General features: G+C 35.1%; 1 protein-coding gene across 2 annotated transcripts in view; it reads left to right on the top strand.

Annotated features, from left to right (window-relative positions):
• SLK (STE20 like kinase) overlaps positions 1–27,830 on the top strand; it is a 63,499-nt gene that overhangs the window by 19,877 nt on the left and 15,792 nt on the right. The window contains exons 4-13 of one of the 2 annotated variants that reach the window (XM_057734471.1): positions 179–328; positions 13,530–13,602; positions 13,765–13,959; positions 14,811–14,892; positions 17,219–17,347; positions 17,712–19,079; positions 21,101–21,231; positions 21,458–21,581; positions 23,056–23,235; positions 25,574–25,666. In XM_057734471.1, the coding sequence (XP_057590454.1) occupies positions 179–328; positions 13,530–13,602; positions 13,765–13,959; positions 14,811–14,892; positions 17,219–17,347; positions 17,712–19,079; positions 21,101–21,231; positions 21,458–21,581; positions 23,056–23,235; positions 25,574–25,666 (2,525 nt within the window). The remainder of the gene's footprint in view (positions 1–178; positions 329–13,529; positions 13,603–13,764; positions 13,960–14,810; positions 14,893–17,218; positions 17,348–17,711; positions 19,080–21,100; positions 21,232–21,457; positions 21,582–23,055; positions 23,236–25,573; positions 25,667–27,830) is intronic. The other variant, XM_057734472.1, reaches the window with a different exon arrangement.

Raw genomic sequence — 27,830 nt, 5'->3', positions numbered from 1 at the left:
TTAATAACATTCTAAAGTTAAATGTTGAGTATAACATGTGAAGAAAGTAATGTTTGTATATAGTTTTTAAAAAATCAATTTACTGTATATGATCTTTGACAGTGATGATAAAGGTATATAGCCTGCTGATATGCTTTCACTGTTCAGAAACGCAGATTTGTTTACTTTTTCCTTATAGAGCTTGAGAGACCATTAACTGAATCCCAAATACAAGTAGTTTGTAAGCAGACTTTAGAGGCATTGAACTACTTACATGATAATAAAATCATCCACAGAGATCTAAAGGCTGGCAACATTCTTTTTACCTTAGATGGAGATATTAAGTTGGGTAAGTTTATTCCTTTAAATAAAACATTTGAATTTGTGCTTTGAGATTTCCCCTGTATATCTGTAACTTAATATTGTTTTGTTATGACTCAAATATGTGAAACATGGAGAATTACATTCAACTGTGTGAAACTTGGGGAATTACTCCATGTTAATTTTTAAAATACTTCCCTGACGGTCCAGTGGTAAGGAATCGATGCTTTCACTGCTGAGGTCCCAGGTTCAATACCTGGTCAGGGAACTAAAATCCCATGAGCCATGTGGCACAACCAAAAAAACCCCACAAAACTTCCTTGGGTAAATAATTATTCATTCTCTCCCAGAATTCCTAAGTATAGGCACCTAATATAAAGAATGTTTAAAAACTAAGAAAAGATGGATTTTTATTTTTAAACTGGCACACTTTTAAAAGACTGGTTATTTTTTTCCCTTAAATTTTTGTATGTAGACTTAATACTTGTAAATATAATACATTTAGAAAATGCTATAGTATATAAAACTGCTTAGTTTTTTTTTTTTTAGTTGCTCATATTGTATATCTTATTTATTTTGGAAAAAAAATGACAGAAATAACATAAATTATGTACAGTGGAAAGTACAGAAGGTTATATGTATCAGTTGGTTATGATCTTATGGCTGAAATAATAAAAAAAATAACGTGAAATATATTAAAAATGAAATATTTCAGAATTGTGGCCAACCCCAAATTTAAAAACAGAAAGTTTCCTTTGTATCAACAATATTCAAATATTTGATGAACAAAAGTTAATATTTTAATATCATAAAATAACCAACCAATAACAACATAATAAAATATTAGTAAGTGATATTTCTATTAATTATTTATGTATTATAGAGAAATTTAAAAATTCAGTACAGTGAAGAAAAGAGAATGTTCCTGAATAAGGAGTGTTCCTATTTTGATGTTGACATGAGTGAAAAACTGTAAACAGCATTAGTGATGAACTAAAATTATAATTTTTTGCCATTATTACATGAATTTCTTTTTTTCTTTTTTGTTATTTATTTATTTATTTTAGAACTTTTATTGAGATACAGTTAACATACAATAAACTGCATATATTTAGAGCATACAATTTGGTATCTCAGTCTCCCAATTCATTCCCCCCCAACCTTCCATGCTTTCCCCACTTGGTGTCCATATGTTTGTTCTCTACATCTGTGTCTCTATTTCCGCCTTGCAAACCGGTTGATTTGTACCATTTTTCTATACTCCGCATATATGTGTTAATATACGGTATTTGTTTTTCTCTTTCTGACTCACTTCACTCTGTATGACAGTCTCTAGGTCCATCCATGTCTCTTAGAAATGTCCCAGTTTGATTGCTTTTTACAGCTGAGTAATATTCCATTGTATATATGTACCACATCTTCTTTATCCATTCATCTGTTGATGGACATTTAGGTTGCTTCCATGTCCTGGCTATTGTAAATAGCGCTGCAATGAACATTGGAGTGCATGTGTCTTTCTGAATTATGGTGTTCTCTGGGTATATGCGCAGCAGTGGGATTCCTGGGTCATATGGCAACTCTGTTTTTTGTTTTTCAAGGAACCTCCATACTGTTCTCCATACTGGCTGCATCAATTTACATTCCCGCCAACAGTGCAAGAGCATTCCCTTTTCTCCACACCCTCTCCAGCATTTACTGTTCGTAGATTTTCTGATGATGCCCATTCTGACTGGTGTGAGGTGATACCTCATTGTCGTTTTGATTTGCATTTCTCTAATAATTAGTGATATTGAGCAGCTTTTCATGTGCCTCTTGGCCATCTGTATGTCTTCTTTGGAGAAATGCCTATTTAGGTCTTCTGCCCATTTTTTGATTGGGATGCTTGTTTTTTTGATATTGAGCTGGATGAGCTGTTTATATATTTTGGAGATTAGTCCTTTGTCTGTTGATTCGTTTGCAAATATTTTCTCCCATTCTGAGGGTTGTCTTTTTGTCTTGCTTATAGTTTCCTTTGCTGTGCAGAAGCTTTGAAGTTTCATTAGATCCCACTTATTTATATCTGTTTTTATTTCCATTTTTCTAGGGGGTCGATCAAAAAAGATCTTGCTGTTATTTACATCAGAGAGTGTTCTTCCTATGTTTTCCTCTAGCAGTTTTATAGTGTCTGGCCTTACGTTTAGGTCTTTAATCCATTTTGAGTTTATTTTTGTGTATGGTGTTAGGGAGTGTTCTAATCTCATTCTTTTACATGTAGCTGTCCAGTTTTCCCAGCACCACTTATTGAAGAGGCTGCCTTTTCTCCATTGTATATCCTTGCCTCCTTTGTCATAGGTTAGTTGACCATAGTTTATCTCTGGGCTTTCTATTCTGTTGCATTGATCTATATTTCTGTTTGTGCCAGTACCATATTGTCTTGATCACTGTAGCCTTGTAGTATAGCCTGAAGTCAGGAAGCCTGATTCCACCAATTCCATCTTTCCTTCTCAAGATTGCTTTGGCTATTTGGGGTCTTTTGCATTTCCATACAAATCATAAAATTTCTTGTTCTAGTTCTGTGAAAAATGCCATTGGTAATTTGATGGGGATTGCATTGAATCTGTAAATTGCTTTGGGTAGCATAGTCATTTTCACAATGTTGATTCTTCCAATCCAAGAACATGGTAAGTCCCTCCATCTGTTTGTATCGTCTTTGATTTCTTTCATTAGTGTCTTATAGTTTTCTAAGTACAGGTCTTTTACCTCCTCGGTTAGATTTATTCCTAGGTATTTTATTCTTTTCGTTGCAATGGTGAATGGGATTGTTTCCTTAATTTCTCTTTCTGATCTTTCATTGTTAGTGTATAGAAATGCAAGAGATTTCTGTGTGTTAATTTTGTATCCTGCAGCTTTACCAAATTCATTGATTAGCTCGAGTAGTTTTCTGGTGGCATCTTTGGGATTTTCTATGTATAATATCATGTCATCTGCAAAGAGTGACAATTTTACTTCTTTTCCAATTTGTATTCCTTTGATTTCTTTTTCTTCTCTGATTGCTGTGGCATGGACTTCCAAAACTGTGTTGAATAGTAGTGGCCAGAGTGGACATCCTTGTCTTGTTCCTGATCTTAGAGGGAATGCTTGCAGTTTTTCACCATTGAGAATGATGTTTGCTGTGGGTTTGTCATATATGGCGTTTATTATGTTGAGGTAGGTTCCCTCTGTGCCCACCTTCTGGAGAGTTTTTATCATAAATGGGTGTTGAATTTTGTCAAAAGCTTTTCCTGCATCTATTGAGATGATCATGTGGTTTTTATCCTTCAGTTTATTAATATGGTGTATCACATTGATTGATTTGTGTATATTGAAGAATCCTTGCATTCCAGGGATAAACCCCACTTGATCATGGTGGATGATCCTTTTAATGTGTTGTTGGATTCTGTTGGCTAGTATTTTGTTGAGGATTTTTGCATCTAAATTCATCAGTGATACTGGTCTGTAGTTTTCTTTTTTTGTAGTATCTTTGTTTAGTTTTGGTATCAGGGTGATGGCCTCATAAAATGAGTTTGGGAATATTCCTTCCTCTGCAGTGTTTTGGAAGAGTTTGAGAAGAATGGGTGTTGGCTCTTCTCTAAATGTTTGATAAAATTCACCTGTGAATCCATCTGGTCTTGGACTTTTGTTTGTTGGGAGGTTTTTAATCACAGTTTCAAATTCATTCCTTGTGATTGGTCTGTTCATATTTTCTATTTCTTCCTGCTTCAGTCTTAGAAGGGTAACCCTTTCTAAGAATCTGTCCATTTCATCCAGGTTGTCCATTTTATTGGTATATAGTTGCTTGTAGTAGTCTCTTATGGTGCTTTTTATTTCTGCGGTGTCCATTGTAACTTCTCCTGTTTCCTTTCTAATTTTATTGATTTGAGTCCCCTCCCTCTTTTTCTTGGTGAGTCTTGCTAGAGGTTTATCGATTTTATTTATCTTCTCAAAGAACCAGCTTTACGTTTTATTGATTTTTGCTATTGTTTTCTTTTTTTCTATTTCATTTATTTCTGCTCTGATCTTTATGATTTCTCTGCGTCTACTAACTTTGGGTTTTGTTTGCTCTTCTTCTCTGGTTTCTTTAGGTGTAAGGTTGGATTGTTTATTTGGGATTTTTCTTGTTTCTTGAGGTAGGATTGTATTGCTATAAACTTCCCTCTTAGAACTGCCTTTGCTGCGTCCCATAGGTTTTGGATTGTTGTGTTTTCATTGTCATTTGTCTCTAGGTATTTTTTGATTTCCTCTTTGATTTCTTCAGTGATCTCTTGGTTATTTAGTAGCGTATTGTTTAGCCTCCATGTGTTTGTGTTTTTTACACTTTTTTTCCTGTAATTGATTTCTAATCTCATAGCATTGTGGTCAGAAAAGATGCTTGATATGATTTCAATTTTCTTGAATTTACCAGGGCTTGATTTATGACCCAAAATATGATCTATCCTGGAGAATGTTCCATGTGCACTTGAGAAGAATGTGTAATCTGCTGTTTTTGGATGTAATGTCCTGTAGATACCTATTAAATGAAGCTGATTTATTGTGTCATTTAAAGCTTGTGTTTCCTTAGTAATTTTCTGTGTGGATGATCTGTCCATTGGTGTAAGTGGGGTGTTAAAGTCCCCCACTATGATTGTGTTACTGTCGATTTCCTCTTTCATAGTTGTTAGCATTTGCCTTACATATTGAGGTGCTGCTATATTGGGTGCATATATATTTACAATTGTTATCTCTTCTTCTTGGATTGATCCCTTGATCTTTATGTAGTGTCCTTTCTTGTCTATTGTAACATTTTTTATTTTAAAGTCTATTTTATCTGATATAAGTATTGCTACTCCAGCTTTCTTTTGATTTCTATTTGCATGGAATATCTTTTTCCATCCCCTCACTTTCAGTCTGTATGTGTCCCTAGGTCTGAAGTGAGTCTCTTGGAGACAGCATATACATGGGTCTTGTTTTTGTATCCATTCAGCCAGTCTGTGTCTTTTGGTTGGGGCATTTAGTCCATTTACATTCAAGGTAATTATTGATATGTATGTTCCAATTACCATTTTCTTAATTGTTTTGTTGTTGTTTTTGTAGGTCCTTTTCTTCTCTTATGTTTCCCGCTTAGAGAAGTTCCTTTAGCATTTGTTGTAGGGCTGGTTTGGTGGTGCTTAATTCTCTTAGCTGTTGCTTGTCTGTAAAGCTTTTGATTTCTCCATCGAATCTGAATGAGATCCTTGCTGGGTAGAGTATTCTTGGTTGTAGGTTCTTCTCTTTCATTTCTTGAAGTATATCATGCCAGTCCCTTCTGGCTTGCATAGTTTCTGCTGAGAAATCAGCTGTTAACCTTATGGGAATTCCCTTGTATGTTATTTGTCATTTTTCCCTTGTTGCTTTTAATAACTTTTCTCTGTCTTTAATTTTTGTCCATTTGACTACTCTATGTCTTGGCGTGTTTCTCCTTGGGTTTATCCTGCCTGGGACTCTGCACTTCCTGGTCTTGGGTAGCTATTTCCTTTCCCATGTTAGGGAAGTTTTCAACCATAATCTCTTCCAATATCTTCTCGGGTCCTTTCTGCCTCTCTTCTCCTTCTGGGACCCCTATAATGTGAATGTTGGTGCATTTAACATTGTCCCAGAGGTCTCTTAGGCTGTCTTCAGTTCTTTTCATTCTTTTTTCTTTATTCTTTTCTGCATCAGTGATTATCACCATTCTGTCTTCCAGGTCACTTACTCACTCTTCTGCCTCAGTTAACCTGCTATTGGTTCCTTCTAGTGTATTTTTCATTTCAGTTATTGTGTTGCATATCTCTGTTTGTTTGCTCTTTAATTCTTCTAGGTCTTTGGTAAACTTTTCAATCTTTACATCCAGTCTTTTTTCAAAGTCCTGGATCATCTTCACTATCATTATTCTGAATTCTTTTTCTGTAAGGGTGCCTATCTCCTCTTCATTTAGTTGTTTTTCTGGGGTTTTAGCTTGTCCCTTCATCTGGTACAAAGTCCTCTGCTTTTTCATTTTCTCTCTCTTTCTGTGGCTGTGGTTTTCAGTTCCACAGAAGGATATACTGCTGATACTGCTTGATACTGCTGTCTGCCCTCTTGTGGAGGAAGCTATCTAGGAGGCTCGTGTGTGCTTCCTGATGGGAGGGACTGATGGTGAGTAGGTCTGGGTGGGCAGAGCTCAGTAAGACTTTAATCCCATTTGGTGGATGAAGATCAGTAAAACTTTAATCTGCTTGCCTGCCAATGGGTGGGGCTGTGTTCCCACCTTGTTTGATGTTTGGCCTGAGGCTTCCTAGTAGTGGAGCTTACAGGCTCTTTAGTGGGGCTAATGGCAGACTCTGGAGGGCTCACGCCAATGAGCACTTCCCAGAATCCCTGCCCCCAGTGCCCCTGTCTCCTCAGTGAGCCACAGCCGCCCCCCACCTCTGCCGGCAACCCTCTAGCACCAGCAGGTAGGTCTGATTCAGTCTCCTATGGGGTCACTACTCCTTCCCCCTGGGTCCTGGTGAGCACACTTTTTTGTGTGCCCTCCAAGAGTGGAGTCTCTGTTTCCACAAGTCCTGTGGAGGTCCTGCAATCAAATCCCGCTGGCTTTCAAAGTCTGATTCTCTGGGGATTCCTCCCGCCGTTGCTGGACTCCCAGGTTGGGAAGCCTGACATGGGGCTCAGAACCCTCACTTCAGTGGGTGGACCTCTGCAGTGTAACTGTTCTCCAATTTGTGAGTCACCCACCCAGCATTTATGGGATTTGATTGTAATGCGATTGCGCCCCTCCTACCGTCTCATTGCGGCTTCTCCTTTGTCTCTGGATGTGGGGTGTCTTTTTTAGTGAGTTCCAGTGTCTTTCAGCAGATGGTTGTTCAGCAGTTAGTTGTAATTCCGGTGCTCTTGCAAGAAGGAGTGAACGCACGTCCTCCTACTCCATCATCTTGATCCAACCTCCTGCTAACTTAGTTTTATCTTCATTTCTAAAACTCATATCCAGTGGTTTTCTTTTTCCATGTTTAGTTTTATATGCTGTTTTGTAGATATGGTATCTTGGCTAAACTAACAAATTAACTAACCTTAAGTCTGAAAAAGATGCCTAAAATAAGTATAAGGACTAGAAATTTTAATTTTGTTTTTTACACTGAGGGAATAAATGATAATTTCATAAGGAAAGATAGATGTAGATTTTAGATGGGAAATTAATGAATTTCATATATACACATACAAATGGAAGTAAGTATTTTGGGGGTACTTTTTAAGTATCCGCAAGATACGAATTAAAAAAAAATCTGGTGAAGTCTAAATTTGGGTATTTTAGAAGGATATTAAAAGGACAAAATATATTCAGAGGCCATGCTGATACCAATGATCAGTCATTTCACTTCACTTTGTCATGATATCTAAACATATATAATTTGATATAATACTAAATTTTAACCTTTTTATTGAGAAATAAATACAGATGCAGAAAACCACACTAACAGTTGTATAGCTTATTGACTTGTAGCTTTGTGCACAATAGCTTTGTAACCATCACCTAGATAAAGAAATAGAACTATGTCAGGCACCCTTGCAGCTGTTTCATGTGCCCCATCTCAGTCACACTGTCCCTCCCTTCTCTGCAGTAACCTATATCCTGACTTTTATAGTAATGATTTCCTTGTATTTCTTTATGGCTCTATCAGCCAGTGTTCATCTCTAGACTTTTAGAGTTTAGACTTGCCCATGTTTAAAATCTGCTTTTTCTTTTAAGTCTCTTTTAATTTATGGGTCGTGTATGTCCCCCCCCCCCCCCACCATTCCTTTTTTCTCTTTACATTTTATCTATGGCATGCATTCTCATGGCATGCTTTCTCAAAGAAAGTCGATCCTTTGGGGACAAAAAATTTTAGTATTACCGTGGTTGTGACCCTTCAAAGCCCCATAGATATACACAAACAGATATACAGTATATCTGTGCATTAAAATTTCATGGGTGGAGGGAGGATTAGGAAAAAATGTCTAAAAAGGCTTCTTAGGAGAGAGATGAAAAAAACGTTGAGAAGCACTGATCTATAGGACCTGGTCTTTTGGACCTGTAGAGTTTCTCTCATCTTGCATTTTGCTGGTTGCATACTCCTGATAAACTTTAGTAAGTTCTTCTCTGTATTTCCCTCAGTTTGTAGATGAATGCAAAAGCCTTATCAGTCTCAAGTTTGATTTTGTTGGCAGGACTATAGGTGGTTTTGTATTCTTTCATTGTGAGGCATGCAATAACGGCTTTTTGCTCTTTTTCGATATTAGCAGCTGTTGGTGCTTAATGCCTAGATCCATTCTTTGATTGGAATGGCAAAATGAATTCTGTCATTTTGTTTTCATTTATTATTTTTGATAATAATTTTGATATAATTATTCATGAGTTATTTCATTTTAATTTATCATCATTATAAAACTAGGAATGCTTATATAAGCAGACACATCCCTTCAGCTATTTGGTTATTCAGGAGTATAGTTCATATAGACAGGACAGGAAGAATGCTTGATTCTTTCCTTTTTTTATTTATTTTTTTTAATTTTTCTATTTTTTAAATTTATTTATTTATTTATTTATTTATTTATTTATTTATTTATTTAATTGGCTGTGTTGGGTATTTTTTTGCTGTGTGCGGGCTTTCTTTGTTGTGGTGAGTGGGGGCTACTCTTCATTGTGGTGTGTGGGCTTCTCATTGCTGTGACTTCTCTTGTTGTGGAGCACGGGCCCTAGGCGCATGGGCTTCAGTAGTTGCAGTACATGGGCTCAATAATTGTGGCTCACGGGCTCTAAAGCACAGGCTCAGTAGTTGTGGCGCTTGGGCTTAGTTGCTCTGAGGCATGTGGGATCTTCCTGGACCAGGGATCGAACCCGGTTCCCCTGCATTGGCAGGCGGGTTCTTAACCACTGCGCCACCTAGGAAGCCCCTCTTTATTTTATTTAGCTTTAAAAACAATGAATTGTTTCTCTCTCCTCCTTAGTTGGTGGCCAGTTTTTTTTTTTTTTTTTTTGGCATTATTTGTTCATGAATTTAATTTATTTTATAGGTTTCAAATCTGTTACAATTTTTATCTGTGTTAAAGCTCACATTGTACCATCTTGGTCAATGGGAGCCGCTTCAAGTTGGCTTGTTAATGTTTTTGACGTGACTCTAATAGTCTTTAGTAGATTCCTAGTTATCTGTTAAGTTGAGATGTTTCAGGCTCATCTTTTACATTTTCTGCCTCAGACCTGTAATTAGCCATTTCTTCAAGAAGCCCTGAAGAAGTTTTAGTAGAACATGGTATTTCAAGACTGCAATCTGAATGTTAGACATGCTTATAGGTTCTTGATTGGCCTTCATTGTAGGCCTTATCAAAGGACGGAGCTAGGCTCTCATGAATTCCTGTGTATGTCTTATTCAAATTCAGGGAAAAACTTTCTTTTTTTTTTTCTCCTAGCCCCTTCTGTATTACATCTGTATCTCCTTTCTTGTATCCTGAGAATCTTGCTTCTCAAGGACATTGATGATAGATTTGGAGTATTATGTAATTACTCATTTTAACTTTCAATTCTGTATTCAGTGCTCACCACCACTCTTGTTGATGTCTCTGGTTATGTTGTGTTATCTGAAGTTCATTCTCTGGTAGATTTCTCTGAAAGGGCTCTCTGAGTTCTTATGTAATGATAACACTTCTACCCTTTATACTTTGAAGGTCAGTTTTGCTGGATAGAAAATCCTTGGCTGACATTTCTTTCCTTGAATATCTGAAATATGTTACTCTGTTTTCTGTCATAAAGTGTTATTGAAAAGTCTGATGAAAATCTGATTTTCTTTCACTTATAAGTCATGTGCTCTTTTTCCCTAGCTGCCAAAGAATTTTTTAAGGACTAAACTTTTTTTTTTTTTGATTTTCCAGTGGTTTTTTTTGTTTTTTGTTTTTAATTTTATTTATTAGCTGCGTTGGGTCTTTGTTACTGTGCGTGGGCTTTCTCTGGTTGTGGTGAGCATGGGCTACTCTTTGTTGCGGTGCATGGGCTTCTCATTGCAGTGGCTTCTCTTGTTGCAGAGCATGGGCTCTAGGTGCTCGGGCTTCAGTAGTTGTGGCACATGGGCTCAATAGTTGTGGCTCGAGGGCTCTAGAGTGTAGTCTCAGTAGTTGTGGCCCATGGGTTTAGTTGCTCCACAGCATGTGGGATCTTCCTGGAGCAGGGATTGAACCTGTGTCACCTGCATTGGCAGGCGAATTCTTAACCACTGTGCCACCAGGGAAGTCCTAGGACTAAACTTTGACTATACTTTTCTAAGTTTTTTTTCCCCCCAGGAAGGTTTTCTGTAATTACAGATATGAGTGTTTATTCTGTTCCCTTGCACTGACTTTCTTCTTTAGGGACTTTTATTATCTTTTTGTTGGGCTTGCCAATCATCAGTATTTATAACTTTCTCTCAAATTCTTTTTATCTTTCTTCATCACTTTTCATTTTGATGAAATATACTTAAAATTTACTACCTTAACCATTTTTCAGTGTATAGTTCCTTAGCATTAAGTGCATTCACATTGTTGTGCAACCATTACCACCATCCCTCTCCAGAACTTTTCCATATTCCTCAACTGAAACGCTGTACACATTAAAACGCTGAAGTCCCCATTTCCTCCTTCCCCCAGCCCCAGGAACCATTCTACTTTCTGTCTCTGTGAATTTGACTGCTTTGCATACCCCATATTAGTGGAATGATACAATATTTGTGCTTTTGTGACTGGCTTGTTTTACTTATTAGTAAATGTCTTTAAGGTTCATCCATGTTGTAGCATGTGTTAATTTCCTTCCTTTTTAAAGCTGAGTAATATTCTGTTATATGTATACACCACACTTCATTTATCCAGTCATCCATTGATGGACTCTTTGGTTGTTCCACCTTTTGGCTTTTGTGAATAATGCTGCTATGAACATGGGTGTACAATATCTGTTTGAGTCCCTGCTTTCAGTTCTTTTGGGTATATACCCAGAAGTGGAATTGCTAGATCGGATGGTAATTCTCTGTTTAATTTTTTGAGGGACTGCCATACCATTTTCTACAGTGGTTGCACCAGTTTACATTTCCACAGCAATGCACAGGAGTTCCAGTTTCTCCACCTCCTTGCCAGCACTTAGTATTGTCTGTATTTTTGATAGTAACCATCCTGATGGGTGTGAAGTGCTAATGCATATGAATTTGTTTCGTTTATTTGCTCTTGCATTCCTCCTAGTTTAGCCTTTGTTTCTAAAATGATTTTTTATTTCTAATTTTCCCTTGAGTTCTGTCTCCTCATTTATGAGTTATAAAATTCTGACTTATTTTACTCTTTTATGTCATATCATTTTTTAAAGTCTTGTAGCGCATTTTGAAATAGTATGTTATAATTTTGATCTGTTTTTGATGCATGTTTTTCTGAAAGTGTACTAGAATCTTATTTGAATACAGGAATATGCTTTTGTGTAAAATGATGCATAACATTAAAAATAAGTATATTTTTGAAGATTTAGCAATGCCAAAATATTTTTGAGTTGGTTGACATTTAAAGTAGTTGCAGTTTATTTCATTAATTCATAAATACAGAGAACCTTCCATTTCTGTGACATCGTATTAAGTGTAAACAGGTGTATTTAGAAACATAGTATCCTCAAGAACCATATATATGTTATAATAACCAAATTTTTATGATCTTATCAGATCACATTGTTACAAATGTAAATAAGTATGTAAAATGGTATTTTAACAGGCCAACATATATGTGCCACGTCATTATAAGTACCTGTAAAGCACATAATGACCTTAATTTTCCTTTTTGCACAAAAACAAAGATGCCTTCTTGTCCATCCTTAGTTTGCCTCGTGCTCATAAGAGTGCTTAGAGAGGTATGAATGTTGACAGTGGACATTTGTGGTTTAGGCCTGTTTCTGGACCTCCTTTCCTAGTCATGTTCTGAGGGGAAAAAATGTTAAAGAAAATAGACTGTTAATAGGTTCCAGGAAAACACTGGAAATAAGTACTGAGCTGACTCTACCTGAGTAGAAAACCTCTTCTGGCAGGAATTTCATATTGTGATCTCAATCCATTCCTGCAGAAACATGAGAAGTTATAAGTTGAGGAAATAGAGGGGTAATAGGGGTGGAGAGTCCTGAATACATCTATTTATGTTGCATTTTCTGCAGATATATATTCCAAGTATAGTATAGTATGTTCTGTTGGCATTTTCATTTATTAATTCAATTATAAAACATTAATGAATTATCTAGTGTAACAAAAGACTTCATACACTGTAATTTAAATGATGGTTACATCATTCTACAGGCAATGGGTAGCTGCCAAGATGTTTTAAGCAGGAGAACTACATGGTAAAAAGAAGAAAAGAAAGGACTATATAATAGACACAAGTAATGAGAATACAGGGCAGGATTTCATGAGTTTTAAGAGTTCTACTACCAAAGTATCACAAATATTAAAATTACACATATGGTTAATGATAGTAGCTGCCATTTTTTCGTGTATATATTCTGTGCCAGGCTTTGGGGCATGAACACTAAATGCTGGATCTTTGGTATTTATTCAGTTTCAAGAATTGTGGCATGTCAGATGAAACTTTAAAAGTTAACTGTATATGGCATGAGGTAATTTATGCAGCAATAGCAATTTTATGTTGCTATTAGTGATTGAGCTCTAAGCTAAAAAGGAGTTAACAACTGATAAAGTTCTAATGTTGCTGTGCCCTGTAATTTAAATCAGAAAACATCATTCCTAATTTTTTTCTTTATGATATAATATGAGGAACTTAGCAAGACACGTGCTGTCATAAAGGCTGCTTTGGTATAATTTCTGTTTTTCACACTATAGAAAAAATGTCCTTGAACTGTAGCATGTAGCACTAGTTGGCATTTATTTTGAAGTGGATAGACTGATCTACTTTAAAGTTACATTTTTTTTTTTTTGCAATTCTGGAGAATTTATGATCTGAAGATGTGTAAGGATGGTGGTATTAAGTGTATTAATGATAGAATCTTTTCTTTGGCATTTTTTTTTTTTTGCGGGGTTGGGGGTATGGTAGAAAGAGGGTGATAAAAATTAGGATGATAGAAAATTTATTTCTCTTTCTATTTTGCTTATCTTTTGATAACAGTGGCCTTATTAAAGACTTGACATGCTTTTCCCTTATGTTGAATGTAGTGAACATTGCTTAAAAACTCTCATTAATACTTTTGTATGATTATTTATTTCAAGCGGATTTTGGCGTATCAGCTAAAAACACAAGGACAATTCAAAGGAGAGATTCCTTTATTGGCACACCCTATTGGTATGTATTCAGTTTTATGGACTTACAGCATTAGTTATGTCAACAGTTGTTATTACTTATTAATTTTGTCCACGTAATTGATTATACTGTCTATCTTTTCTGTGGTTTGTGATTACTGTTCTTAAGTTAAACATCTTAATTTTCAATTCTCTGTCTTCATAGGATGGCTCCTGAGGTAGTCATGTGTGAAACATCTAAGGATAGACCCTATGACTACAAAGCTGATGTTTGGTCCCTGGGTATCACTTTAATAGAAATGGCTGAGATAGAACCACCTCATCATGAATTAAATCCAATGCGAGTGCTGTTAAAAATAGCAAAATCTGAGCCCCCTACATTAGCTCAGCCATCAAAATGGTAAAATATTCCTAAACAAAGATTTTTAAGAAGCAAAACTTGATGTTTTCTTTCTTTCTTTATTATTATTTATTGACTGTGTTGGGTCTTCATTGCTGTGCATGGGCTTTCTCTAGTTGTAGGGAGCAGGGGCTACTCTTCGTTATGGTGTGTGGGCTTTTCATTGCTGTGGCTTCTCTTGTTGCGGAGCACTGACTCTAGGCATGCAGGCTTAGAAGTTGTGGCACATGGGCTTAGTTGCTCTGAGGCATGTGGGATCTTCCTGGCCCAGGGTTGAACCCGTGTCCCCTGCATTGGCAGATGGATTCTTAACCACTGCACCACCAGGGAAGCCCTTGATGCTTTCTTTATTCTCCTAACTTTCCAAGGGTATTTAAATTTAGGTACATGATACAAAGATTGTATGAAGTAGAAAACTGATTTTTGGTGTATTTCCAAGACTTAAGGACCATATAAACTCATGTAACTAACTTTCCCCATAAATTTAAAAATACCAGTGATTTGAATTCTACATGAAAAAGATATTTTCTGTACTGTGAGAAAGTGAGGCACATATGTGATTGATCTATATTTGTGGAGTTTAATATAATGGAAGAATTTTTGTGATTTTTTAGTTTACTTATGAATATATGGCTGTATCTCAATGACTTAAACTATGAACCTATTCACATATATGTAACTTGCATTTATAGAGGAATGACATGAAATATTAATATTCTCTTTAACTAGTTTTCTTATGTTGACTTAATTCTATTACCTACATAATGGAACTTAACCATAATTTCTGAAAGTTTTGATTTTGATAACAAGAAAATAAAATAGAATGTCATTATTAAAATTTTATTTTGAAGGTCTTCAAATTTTAAGGACTTTCTAAAGAAATGCCTGGAAAAGAATGTGGATTCCAGGTGGACTACAACTCAGCTACTGCAGGTAAGATAAGAGAAGTGTGACAGTGGCAAACCATGTAATTGTAACATCTTTTTATGAAGAATACAGTTTCAGATTCCTTTAGTGTGCCCTCTTTCCACTTGAGTTTCCCTGTGCAAACTCAAGGTACATTGTAGTGATTAACATTTGCTTTACAATTACGTGCTGCCATTACTAAAAGGCATTTATTTGGCTTTTAACTCATTCCTCGTATGCTTTTTCTGTTTCAGTTTGATTGTGTTCTTTTCATTTTGTTTAGCTATTTCCACTTTGTCAGTTATTTACATTTTGTCTCTCCAGTTACTAGAACACAAGCACCTTGGTGGTTAATTAGCCATGAGCTAATTAATTTTTTTTTTAATGTCCTTTACAATGAGGGTAAATGTTCAGTAAATATTGCTAACTTTTAAAAAATGGTGTTACCATAATTCAAAAAGACACGTGTACTCCAGTGTTCATTGCAGCACTATTTACAATAGCCAGGACATGGAAGCAACCTAAATGTCCATCAACAGATGAATGGATAAAGAAGATGTGGTACATATATACAATGGAATATTACTCAGCTGTAAAAAGCAATGAAACTGGGACATTTGTAGAGACATGGATGGACCTAGAGACTGTCATACAGAGTGAAGTGAGTCAGAAAGAGAAAAACAAATATCGTATATTAACACATATATGTGGACTATAGAAAAATGGTACAAATCAACTGGTTTGCAAGTCAGAAATAGAGACACAGATGTAGAAAACAAACATATGGACACCAAGTGGGGAAAGTGGGGAGGGTTGGGGGGGGGGAAATGTATTGGGAGATTGGGGTACCAAATTGTACACTCTAAATATATGCAGTTTATTGTAAAAAAATAAAAATAAAAAATTAAAAAAAATAACCATAAAAATGGTGTTAAAGTGATTGGATAATTTTGTTTTATAGCAGGACTTGTTTGAAATAGTTGAAATAAAATTTTGTCAAATAATAGTACAGGTAGACAAATAGAATGACGAGTCTTGAGGCAGTTATTGTTAGATTGTGTACAACTCCTCCATTATAGTTTTTTAGGATGATCTTTTATGTGAGGGGAGGAGCGGGAGAAATTGCCTTTCTCTGTACAACAAGTATATCCTTGGAACACAGTTTCTCTTATCTCACTACACCTACATTTGACAGCCTTAATCTGTGACAAACACTGAGTGCTGAGTGTACAGAGATGAATAAAATATCTTCTTACTCTTAAGAATATTAGAACTATGTCAAAAAACAGATGTTTATAGACACTTCTTTAAAATTAATTTTTATTGGAGTGTAGTTGCTTTATAATGTTGTGTTAGTTTCTGTTGTACAGCAAGTGAATTAGTTATACGTGTACATATATCCACTCTTTTTTAGATTTCCTTCCCATTTAAGTCACCACAGATCATTGAGTAGAGTTTCCTCTGCTAAACAATAGGTTCTCATTAGTTATGTATTTTATGCCTAGCAGTGTATATATGTCAGTCCCAATCTCCCAATTCTTCCCCCCACCCCATTCCCCTTTGGTAACCATAACCATGACAGTCTCTAGGTCCATCCATGTCTCTGCAAATGGCACTATTTTGTTCCTTTTTATGGCTGAGTAGTATTGCATTGTATGAATGTACCACATCTTCTTTATCCATTCTTCTGTTGATGGACATCTAAGTTGGTTCCGTGTCCTGGCTATTGTAAATAGTGCTGCAGTGAACATTGGGAAGCATGCATCCTTTCAAATTACAGGTTTCTCCAAGTACATGCCTGGGAATGGGATTGCTGGGTCATATGGTAGCTCCATTTTTAGTTTTTTAAGGAACCTGCGTACTGTTCTCTATAGTGGCTGTACCAGTTTACATTGCCACCAATAGTGTAGGAGGTAGACACTTTTAACAGAACTCTAAAGCTTTTTGTAATTCTTTTATTGAGGCTTTATATAAGATGTAAACATTGTTACTTTTTAAGACCTAGTAATGTACTTGAAACTTGCTTTAAATTTTAATTTAGATTTTAGGTTATGAAATTTTTTGACATACAGAAAAATACATATACCTACTATCCAGATGTAATGAGCTGTCATTTTTGACATATTTCAGATTCTTAAAAAAAGGTACAGATACAGTTGCAGGCAGCCCCCACTCCTGCTCAGTTCCCTCCCCCTCCTTCTTTTCCCAGATGTAATATGATCTGAAGTTGTTTTTGTTTTTCCTACTTACGTGTTTATATTTTTACCACATAATAATTTGTTTTATATATTTGAAAATTACTTCACAAGCATTTCAGTTGTTACTGAGTATATTCTTTTTAATGATCAAACAGCATCCTTTTGTGACTGTTGATTCCAACAAACCAATTCGAGAATTGATTGCAGAGGCAAAGGCTGAAGTAACAGAAGAAGTTGAAGATGGCAAAGAGGAAGATGATGATGAGGAAGCAGAAAATTCTCTGGTCAGTATTTAGAAAGGAAATATCATTTAGGTAATTTTTAGAGTTGAGTTTTGAGGTATGATTGCACCTGTGTGTAAGAATTATTGATGGGTAGTATTACAAAAACCTTTAATTTTAGAGATGAAGATTTATTAAGTTTGCTCCTTGTTTTCAAGATTGCTCCTTGCTACCCATTTTTGTCATATTTATTATGTGAAGATTTGTCAGTTCTTTAAATTATTTTTATAATTTCATCATACTTTACTGAATAAAGATATTAAATTATATATATATATATATATATATATATATATATGAAACGTTGCTTTGGTCATCATCCTGAAATTATGTTTTAACACTAAAACTGTATAAAATCTTTTTTTAGCCAATACCTGCAAGTAAGCGTGCCTCCTCTGACCTTAGTATTGCCAGCTCTGAAGAAGATAAGCTTTCACAAAATGCTTGTATTTTGGAATCTGTCTCAGAGAAAACAGAACGTAATACTTCTGAAGATAAATTTAACAGTAAAATTCTTACTGAAAAACCCACCACTGATGAACCTGAAAGAGCTGTGGTGGATATTAATGAACATGTTAAGGATACTCATTTAGAAGCTGGGGCTGAACTTCATAATAGAGCAGCGACAATCGAGGAAAATGGGAGAGAGAAGAAGAGACCCAAGCTTGAAAATCTGCCTGACACAGAAGACCATGAAACGGTGGACATTAATTCAGTCAATGAAGAAAAAGAAAATAACATAATAATAACTTCCGAAACAAATATTGAACAGAATCTGAAACCTGAGGAAGAAGGGGATCAAGAAAAGCAACAGATATTTGAAAATAAGTTCATAAAATCCGAAGAAATTGAAGGTACTACTATTCAAACAATGGATTTAGTTTCTCAAGAGACTGGAGAAAAAGAGGCAGATATTAAGGCAATCGAAAATGAAGTTGAGTTTACAAAGGAAGACACTCAAGAGAAATTGGAAAAAGATGACAAAGCTGAAAAAGGTGTCAGTGATACAAGCAAAGTGATAGGAACAAAAGAGGCAGAAGATGTTGCTCAGAAGACAACTGAAAACAGTGCTGAGGATGCTCAGAGTAATGATTGGAAAGGAATAGGTGAAGTAGGCCAGAAATTAGTGATCGAGTCCACAGAGTGTCCTGAGGCTGGTGGTACTGAGGAAGTTTCTATTAAGGAAATAGTAGAAACTAACGAGGTAGATCAAAAACCCGTAGAAGGTAAAGGTGAGGAACGATTAATCAGCAGTTCAGAGAACATAGTGGAGACCGTTGAGGAACTTGGGACAAATGAAGTTGAGACTACTGAATCAAGTAACACTGAAGGAGTAGAGGTCAAAAGTGCAGTGACTGATGCTGACCAAAAGGCTTTAGGAAGTGAAACTGGGGATGCTCATAAAGCCACTACTCAGATGGATACAGAGCAAAAAGAAATTCCATGCGAAGTGCCAATTAAAACAGAACCTCAAGTTACTCCCGCTTCACAGCCCAGTGAACCTCAGCCTGTTCCAATACCCAGTATTAATATCAACCCTGAAGATGCAGAAAATAAAGGAGAAACAGGTGCTTTATCAAAAACTGAAACCATGTTACCAGAATCTGAGAATCAAAAGGAAAATGATACTGATTCAGGCACTGGTTCCACTGCTGATAATAGCAGCATTGACTTGAATTTATCCATCTCTAGCTTCCTAAGCAAAACTAAAGACAGTGGATCAATATCTTTACAAGTAAGTGTACATGGGTCCTTGTTTGGGTTTTTCTTTGTCATTTTGGCAGTTGAGAGGTTATGTGAAACTGATGTCTTGAAAAACAAAGCAACACTAAATCAGTGTAGTGTTAACCCTGTGAAATTCTTAAGGCCAATCAATTAAAAAAAAAACTAAAGAGATTCTGTATGTAATCTTTAAATTTTTTGGTAGTACCTACCTATTTTTGCTAGCTTGATGTAAATAGTATAATGTAGTTGCTTACTGGAATTTGGGTTTTCCTGTTGTGCATATCTAGGTATAATTTTAGCAAGAATCAGTAATATATGGAAGAATTGAGGACTTGAAAAAATGATCTCTTTTTAAGAGTGTTTAGGTTATAAATAGCCCTTGATTTACCACTGGCCCATGCAGATGAACACGCTTACCTCCTCAGTCACAGCCATCACTACTGCCATGAGAGTCATCATGGGAAAAAGTCAAACATGAAAACCTAGAACACTTGGAGCTGTTAGAGCATAATTCTCAAATCTGAATGTGCTTAAGCAAGAGTTACTAGGGGGAGCTATGTAGAAGTATGAAATGGAGCCAGAGAATCAGTGTTTGTAACAGAAGATCCCATAGAATTCTGATGCAGGTGAGCCATGGCCTACTTAGAGACTCGGGATTGACAGGTGGCAGAAAAGCAGAAAGAATTTAGGAAAACTAACGTTAGGGATAGGACTCCAGGGCATGACTGATCAGCCTGCTTATCTGCCCCAGATTATTATATATATTGCCTAGATGGTCTTCAGTTTTCAGGTTAGTTTGTTTCAGTGCCTGAAATTCCATTAATCTGAAGTTCATTCACTGACTTAATATTTGGCTTTTCCAAAAAATGCAAATACTTCTGTGAGAATTAAGGTGATATTAGTTGTGGATACTTCAGTAGAAACTGAAGAAATGGAAAATTTGGAGGTTACACGGAGGTAGATCTATTTTTGGAGCATGCCCACTTTAGGTTTCAGAGGAGTCTGGATAGGGTGGCCATAGTCCAGGGCTTAGGGAGAGCAGTGTGAGGATACTGGAAGCTTAGAGAGTAGAACAGTAAGAGGTCAAAGAAAGGTCGTTGGAAAGTGCCAAAGACCAACTTAAAAATTCTGATGCATTTTGAATGTAGTATTTTCACATTCCCCTTTTGCTCCCTCTGCTTTCTAACCTTTTCCACCTATCAAAACTAAGTAAATATCTGTTCTCAATACTTACATGTTTACCAAGATGTATTTGTAGCAGTGTCATGCTTCTGTTATTTCTCTTTGCTTTTAAAAAGCATTTGGATACCATTTGAGGAATGAAGAGTTTGGTCTTGATGAAGAATTTTAGGCAATAGCTAACAGGCAGATCTGGTACTTTGGGAGTGTGGTAGAGGTGCTGTCTTTCTAGTAGCTCTGAAATCACTGGCCCTAAGATTGAGTGAGGAGGGCTGGTGATGTTGTTGTTGATGAAATGGATTTTGAATCCCAGTCCTGGGATTTAGTTATCAGGGAGCCTTTTCAAAATAAAATTCTCAACTACCATCAGACCTGTTGATTTAGATTCTTTAAGGGATGAGCCCCAGGAATTCATTTTTAATTGCTTTGTGAGTGTTTCTGAAACAGAAAATCGGAGGTATCTAAGAACCTACAAGATAAAAAGAGGAAGAAAGAATGGTTAACATGTAAAAGTTGTACTAATTACTCATTTTTGTGAATTGCTTATTATCACTTGTGCCTAATTATGATGTGGTATCATAAAAATTCTACATGCCCATCATCAAAGTGCATAATTTAATTTGAAAAAAAAATTGATTTCATCTGTAAAGTCGTGTGAAAGTCCGATGAGCTGTAAGATGGTATAATTGGTTTCAAAGATGAGTCTTACTGCTTTCTGTTCGTACTTTATATGTGTAGTCTTCATAGTCTTCATTGCTGTTCAGTTTCTTGTTCTTGTTTTTTTGAGAAGAAAATGATTTCTTTCTCTAGCATTCCCCATATAAAGCCTAACTAAAATAAAATCTCACTCAGGAAACAAGAAGACAAAAGAAAACACTGAAGAAAACACGCAAATTTGTTGTTGATGGTGTAGAAGTGAGTGTAACAACATCAAAGATAGTTACAGATAGTGATTCCAAAACTGAAGAATTGAGGTTTCTTAGGTGAGTAGACAAAAATGATTTAAACTGGTTTTATGACTTCTCAAATCTCTGCAGAGCCTGAAGAATAGAGAAACAAGAGTAAAGTCTTGGCTAATTTTGGGTTATTCTTTTATTATTTTTCCATTTGAAAAAAAATGTTACTTTTAAAGTTTTTTTCTTTTAAAGCATTACTTCAAAGGTGTAATTTTTGCTGTCTTCCTCTATCATTGCCATTAAATTTTATCAGACGTCAGGAACTTCGGGAATTAAGATTTCTTCAAAAAGAAGAGCAAAGAGCCCAACAGCAGCTCAATGGCAAACTGCAGCAACAGCGAGAGCAGATTTTCCGGCGTTTTGAGCAGGAGATGATGGTAAAGTCCTGGAATTTTGTACCATTTTGTTAATAAAGGATTTAAGGCTTTAAAATAAACACTGCTGGCAGGTTTTAGAACTTGTTCTCTGATTACTAGATTTCTCAGGCATTGTGATGTATTTCTGGCCTTTATCTCTTTGGTGTTCTAGATCCTTTCCTTCCCTTCCCGTCCCTTTCTTCCTCCCTTCCTTCCCTCCTTCCCTCCTTCCTTCCTTCCTTTTCCCTGACTTACAGTGTGGTAGATGTCTTTATTTTTCTCTGATTAAATCTGTCATGAAAACCTGGAATCATGAAGCTAGTTTGCAAAGTTCTTAGGAGTGCTTATTGCTGGATAATTTCTATTTTACAATTTAACCTTTCAGAATTAGGATCCAAGATTTTAAGCCAGCCTAGAGCAGTTGTCTTCAAACTTGGCTGACTATTAGAACTTCTTGGGGGATTTTTCAAAATACACTTACTTCTCTGGCTACTACAGTTAAGCTTCCATATTCCTTTTCACAGCTGCTAGAGAAGTTAGTGCTGACTTGTCAAGGGTAATTGTTACTGAGTGTTTAAATTTTTACTTTGTGTCTAAAGTTGGAAAAAGAATTAATGAATGTGATATAAAATTCCAGTAACTTATGTTGAACATCTAGCTTAATGTAGGTTAGAAAAAAGATCATTTGGAATGTTATAGGATTCATGGTTGATTATAGTTTTTATGTTTTTATAATTTTAAGTGGTAGGATTGTTTTTTGTGAAGTTTGGCATTGCTGATGACATATGTTGGATCATAACTGAGAATTCCTAAGAAAATAATGAACTTTTGTTCTCTTTGAGTATTTTTACAGTACTTACATAATGTTTTTTTTTCAGAACCTTATAAAAACTGTTTCTCCCCCCCAATATTTTCCAAAATATTTTGCTTTTTAATTTTTTTAAAAGAAAACACCCTTACAAATACTTTACCTATATCTAAAATTGCATTGTTATATAAGCAGGAATCTTTTGCTGAGGGAGTAGATTTATAATTCTAAAAGGTTTGTTTCAATAAAATAGGGTGTTTATTTTAAGAATCTTAATGAGGAAGATGAATTTGAAAATGACAGGTAATGGTACGTTTTTAAAATAGACTTCAAATAAGACCTTTGATTTATCAAAAAATTTATAGGCTAAATATTGAAATTTTTCTTACTTTAGTATTTCATAACAAGTAGATATTCTTCTGGATTATCTAACATTTTTTAACATTCTACACTTGTATAATAGAAAAAAGTATTTTCCATACTAGAAAAAGGTGAAATGCTCATATTTTTGAAAAATTTTTAAAACATATTTTAGTGCATTTGACTTGTCCAGTATTGTAAAGGGTGCATATCACATCACTAAATTTAAATGCCAGTTATGTGCTCTTAGTAAACATCTTCAGTATAATGAGTTAATATGGGTGTTAATGTTAGGATTAAATGATCTTGAGCTACATCATTTTTCAGAGCAAAAAACGACAATATGACCAAGAAATTGAGAATCTAGAAAAACAGCAGAAACAGACTATTGAACGTCTAGAACAAGAACACACAAATCGCTTACGAGATGAAGCCAAACGCATTAAAGGTGAACAAGAAAAAGAATTGTCCAAATTTCAGAATATGTTAAAGAACCGAAAGAAGGAGGTAAGTGTAACTGTTTTTAATGTACACTTTAGACTTTTAGACTGTCTAAGGAATTAAGAATAATACTTGGTAGTTAAATGGCACTCATCAATTTCGTTTTCAGTCTTCCCAACAGTCTTGTAGGGTAGTAGTAAGGTCAGATGTTACCTCATTTTACTGCCAAGAAAACTGGTGTAGAAAAGGTTTTCATGGCCTTTTCAAGTTCACAAAGTATTATTAAATATCCAGCTAACCCTTGAACCAAGTCTTCAAATTAAGTCTAATTCATTTTCCTTTCAACCTGCCATTCCTTCTTTATTAATGCAACATTTAAGGCCTGACATAGTAATGTTTTCTTTCAAGAAAACATACTATGTTCTGTTTGCAGGTAGCATTAATAATTCATCTTAATATTTATTTGCAATATTTAATTCATGCTTAAAAATTTTTTTCGCTCGATTAGCTTGATTACCTTTCTTGGACGTTGTGTCAAAAGCTTAGTAACCTGAAATTTGAAATAATATCTTTGAGTGTATCAAATTGTGAGGTACTTTGAAGAATCACAGGTGGAAAATATTGGTAAAGTCATTTGATTAGAATGAATTTTTTAATTTTTCCTGAAACTGTTACATATTGTCATAGAATCTATTTGTGGTATTATTTGCTATGAAAGATTGTCATTGTTTCAGGAAGAGGACTTAAATATTAGCAGTTTTGAGAGATAAGTTTGTAATTTACTCTGTTCCTTTAGTGTAGGAGGAGAGTTTACCTTTTCTTGATATAAAAGACCCTGGGACAATATTATGATTATTAGTTTTGGAACAAACTAATATCAACCAAACTAGTGAATACATTTTCACTTTTGTTGCATGTCCCAAATACTCAGATTCATTGATTTTAACAAAGAAATTATGTAGAAAATGGAACATCATTTTGCTGAACTTGAGGATCTGCTTTAAAATGGATAGAATCAAATGTTAATAAATACGGTGTATTCTGTGATTTCTTTAGGTAAAGATGAATGAAATGGTATATAGCCATTTGATGTGGCTACCATTTCTAAAAATTACTGTTTTATTACTGTTTATTATATTCTATATAGAATTGCTCTATATACCATGATGTATGACTTTACTGAGACTAAATGTTAGTTTTCTTGAAACCGTGAGTAGTTTTTATAGAGGTTATTTTTTGAATATCAGATTAAAATTTAAAAATTTTGTAGGTAAATATATGATTTAATTTTAGATACATAAGTTTCTAGTTATTGTTACTGTTTTGGAGTAGGAGAGGTTTAGCCAGAGAACATGTTTGAGATAGTGATATGCATATTTTAAATAATTATATTCTGTATTTTTTTCCTTATTGCTAAACTTCTTGCATTTGGGGAGTCTCTTCTTTTTAATGGTGATTTGGTTTCATAAGAAATTACTGATGGGAAATTTTAAATACACTATGTTAAATCAAAATCAGTCTCTTTCACAGACCATCAATGGCATGTGGTGATTTGGAATCTGGTTGCTTTTGGTGCTTCTACTTATAAATACATGATCATTTTTCATAGTTGGATTACAGATCTGTTGTTAGGTGGAATACATATCTAGGATTTTGAAATGATTAAAAGAAGGAGCCCTAAAATATACTTCATTTTATAATATACTTTATCTGGTATAACAAATCATAGCATACTAATTTTAAAGTTAATTGACTTTAGCTTAAATTATCAGCAAAGGAGAATGCTATTCTAATCTAATCCCATTATCACCAGATATGTTCATTTTTATCACACCATGTATAAATGGTGTTTTATGAAAAAAGAAAGCCTAGTATCCATTTATCTCTCCTTTGTGTGTTCTAAGGCTTACTTTCCCTTTTGTTTTTCTTTTGATCTCATTAAGTGGATTTCATTTAGAATTATTTCATTGGTTTTATGAAGCCAGTTATGAAATTTTGAAGTTTTATAAATGAATGGCATTTGTTTTCCTTATATCCAGTATTTCTAACAATGTCAATAGATATGTTTATAATTTTATGATCTTTCAAGGTCTGTTGAGTTTATCACCTTTAGTTCAGCGTCAGCACTGCAAGTAATTCTTTATTGTCTTTGGATCTCTAAAGAGAGAATGATATGTAGGGATAATTAAACTAATTTTCCTTTATATGGTATAATGTCCCTTTCTGCACTGAGATTAAGCATGTTCTATCCTTTCATTCTTTTTCACCAAACTAACACCTATGCTAATGCATGTTGAAAGGAACTTTTTAACAGCTTTATTTGACTTGTAGCTTGTCTGCTCACATAAATGCTTGCTGTGGAGAAAGTATTTTTCCCCACCTCCTGCATGCTTATACACTGTAGGTTATAAATGAAGTGGAGAAAGCACCCAAAGAGTTGAGAAAAGAGCTCATGAAACGCAGGAAAGAGGAGCTTGCACAAAGCCAGCATGCTCAGGTAACAGCAGCAGCTTAATGCTACTAAAAACAGAAAGTGGCAATATTCTCACAGCTCAGTAAAGCATGGTTGAAAGGGTAAATTCTGTACTTATTATGTGCTGTTGAGGTATCCTCATACGAAGGTTCCCAGGGCATTCTTTATGTAGTACTAAGTTCACACTAATGGTGACATTTAAGTTGCTAATATGAAATTAAGTGAAATGTTTGGAAAGCTGACTCCAGATGAGATAAACATGTTTGTTAATGTATAATCCACTGTATTCTTATTTTAATCATGATGGAAGCTTATATTTTTAAGTGGTAGTGTCAGTGTTTGATAGAAGACTTTTAGGGCAGAAAAATATAGAGGGTGAGTATATATAAGCTTTGTGCATACAAAAAGAATGCATATTAAAAGGCCATTAATTCTGGAGTCCCCTTGTGGCCTAGTGGTTAGGATTCTGGGCTTTCATTGCTGTGGCTTGGGTTCAGTCGCTGGTCAGGGAACTGAGATCCCACAAGCCTGGTAAATGGTAATGTTAAATGGTAGATCAAACATTTATTACTGTTAAATTCAACAATATAAGCAACTTAAAATCAGATTTTAAATATTAAGTTGTTTTTCTTTTTGATTTAGAATCCAGCAGTTACAAAAATAGTTTACCTATATAAACCTGATTTTAGGTTGTGATAAGGCTGAGCCAGTTAATGGGTGAATTCTTTACAAAACTAGATAAATTGGTATTTTCAACAGATTTTTCTCGAATTATCTCACATGACTCTATGAGGTCATTTATACTTGGGATCACCTTTCTTTTAATTAAGCTTGCCTTCAGCCCGGAGGCAAAGAGAAAAGTAAGCTCAGTTTGTAGTTACAGACGTTAATGAAAGGAAGAAGAGACATGAATTATTTATTTGTTACTTTAAATTATCTTTTTAATGTGGGTTTTATGTAATTTAAAAAGTGGTTCCCCAGACTTTTGAATTTTATAGATTCATGAAAAGAAACAGTAACAACAGAAACCTTTGGGGACCAGGCAAATGGGTTGCCATTAACAATTTTTTTGTTTTTGTCGAGGGAGGATATTTGAAACTGCCATTTACTTGTTACCATCATTTCAGAGAGATTATTTTAACGCCATGAAATATAAGGAAAATATCGCATAATTTAAAATTTTAATAAAACTAGCCTATTTGAATAAATTTAGTTTTTTTTTTTTTTCCTTCCTGTGAGTCAGTGAAAAGTTTTGTCTTGGCCTGGTGTGGGAATTACTACAAGCACACCTCGTTTTATTGCTCTTTGTTGTATTGTGCTTTTGCAGTATTGTGTTTTTTACAAATTGAAGGTTAATACAGTCCTGCATTGGGCGAGTCTGTCAGCACCATTTTTCTCACAGCTTTGCTCACTTCATGCCTCTGTGTCATGTTTTGGTAATGCTCACAGTAGTTCAAACTTTCTCATTATTGTTATATTTGTTATGGTCATCTGTGATCTTTGTTGTTACTACTACAACTTGCTGAAGGCTCAGGTGATGCTTAGCATCTTTTAGCAATAAACTACTTTTTAATTAAGGTATGTATATTGTTTTTTCAGACATAATGCTATTGCAAACTTTAATAGACTATAGCATAAACATAGCTTATATATTTGGGAAACAAAAAAATTCGTGTGACTTGCTTTATTGCAGTGGTCTAGAGCTAAACCTACAATATCTCCAAGGTGTGCCTGTGGTTAAGGTGATAATAGCAAACACAGCATTTGCTATGTGTCATATACTGTTCTGAATGCTTTACTTGTATGAACTCATTGAACCTCACGACATAGGAGGTAGTTACTCATATTACCCCCATTCTACAGGTTAGGGAACTAAAGCACAGGAGGTTGAATGACTCTCCCAAGTTTACATATTTGGTTAGTGGTAGAGCCAGAATTCTCATCTAGGCAAGTTTGGCTCCATGCTTCACAGACTGAACCATTGCATCATACTGCCTCTTGTTTTAAGCTACCCCTTCTGTGCTTAATCTGAACTGTTATTGGCTTGGCCCAGTGATTGTTTGCCATGTCTTATTAATGCCATGTCTTATTAATAGGTGAAGAGGAAGTCTTTGCTAGCCACAAATCTATTTTTGGGTAATTTTGATTTCAAACCAGATAATAACAATTTGGTTTTGCCTTGTAAAGG

This window comes from Hippopotamus amphibius, chromosome 5 (assembly GCF_030028045.1).
Source record: "Hippopotamus amphibius kiboko isolate mHipAmp2 chromosome 5, mHipAmp2.hap2, whole genome shotgun sequence".
Lineage (NCBI taxonomy): Eukaryota > Metazoa > Chordata > Mammalia > Artiodactyla > Hippopotamidae > Hippopotamus > Hippopotamus amphibius.
This window is presented reverse-complemented; position numbering and strand designations above follow the sequence as displayed.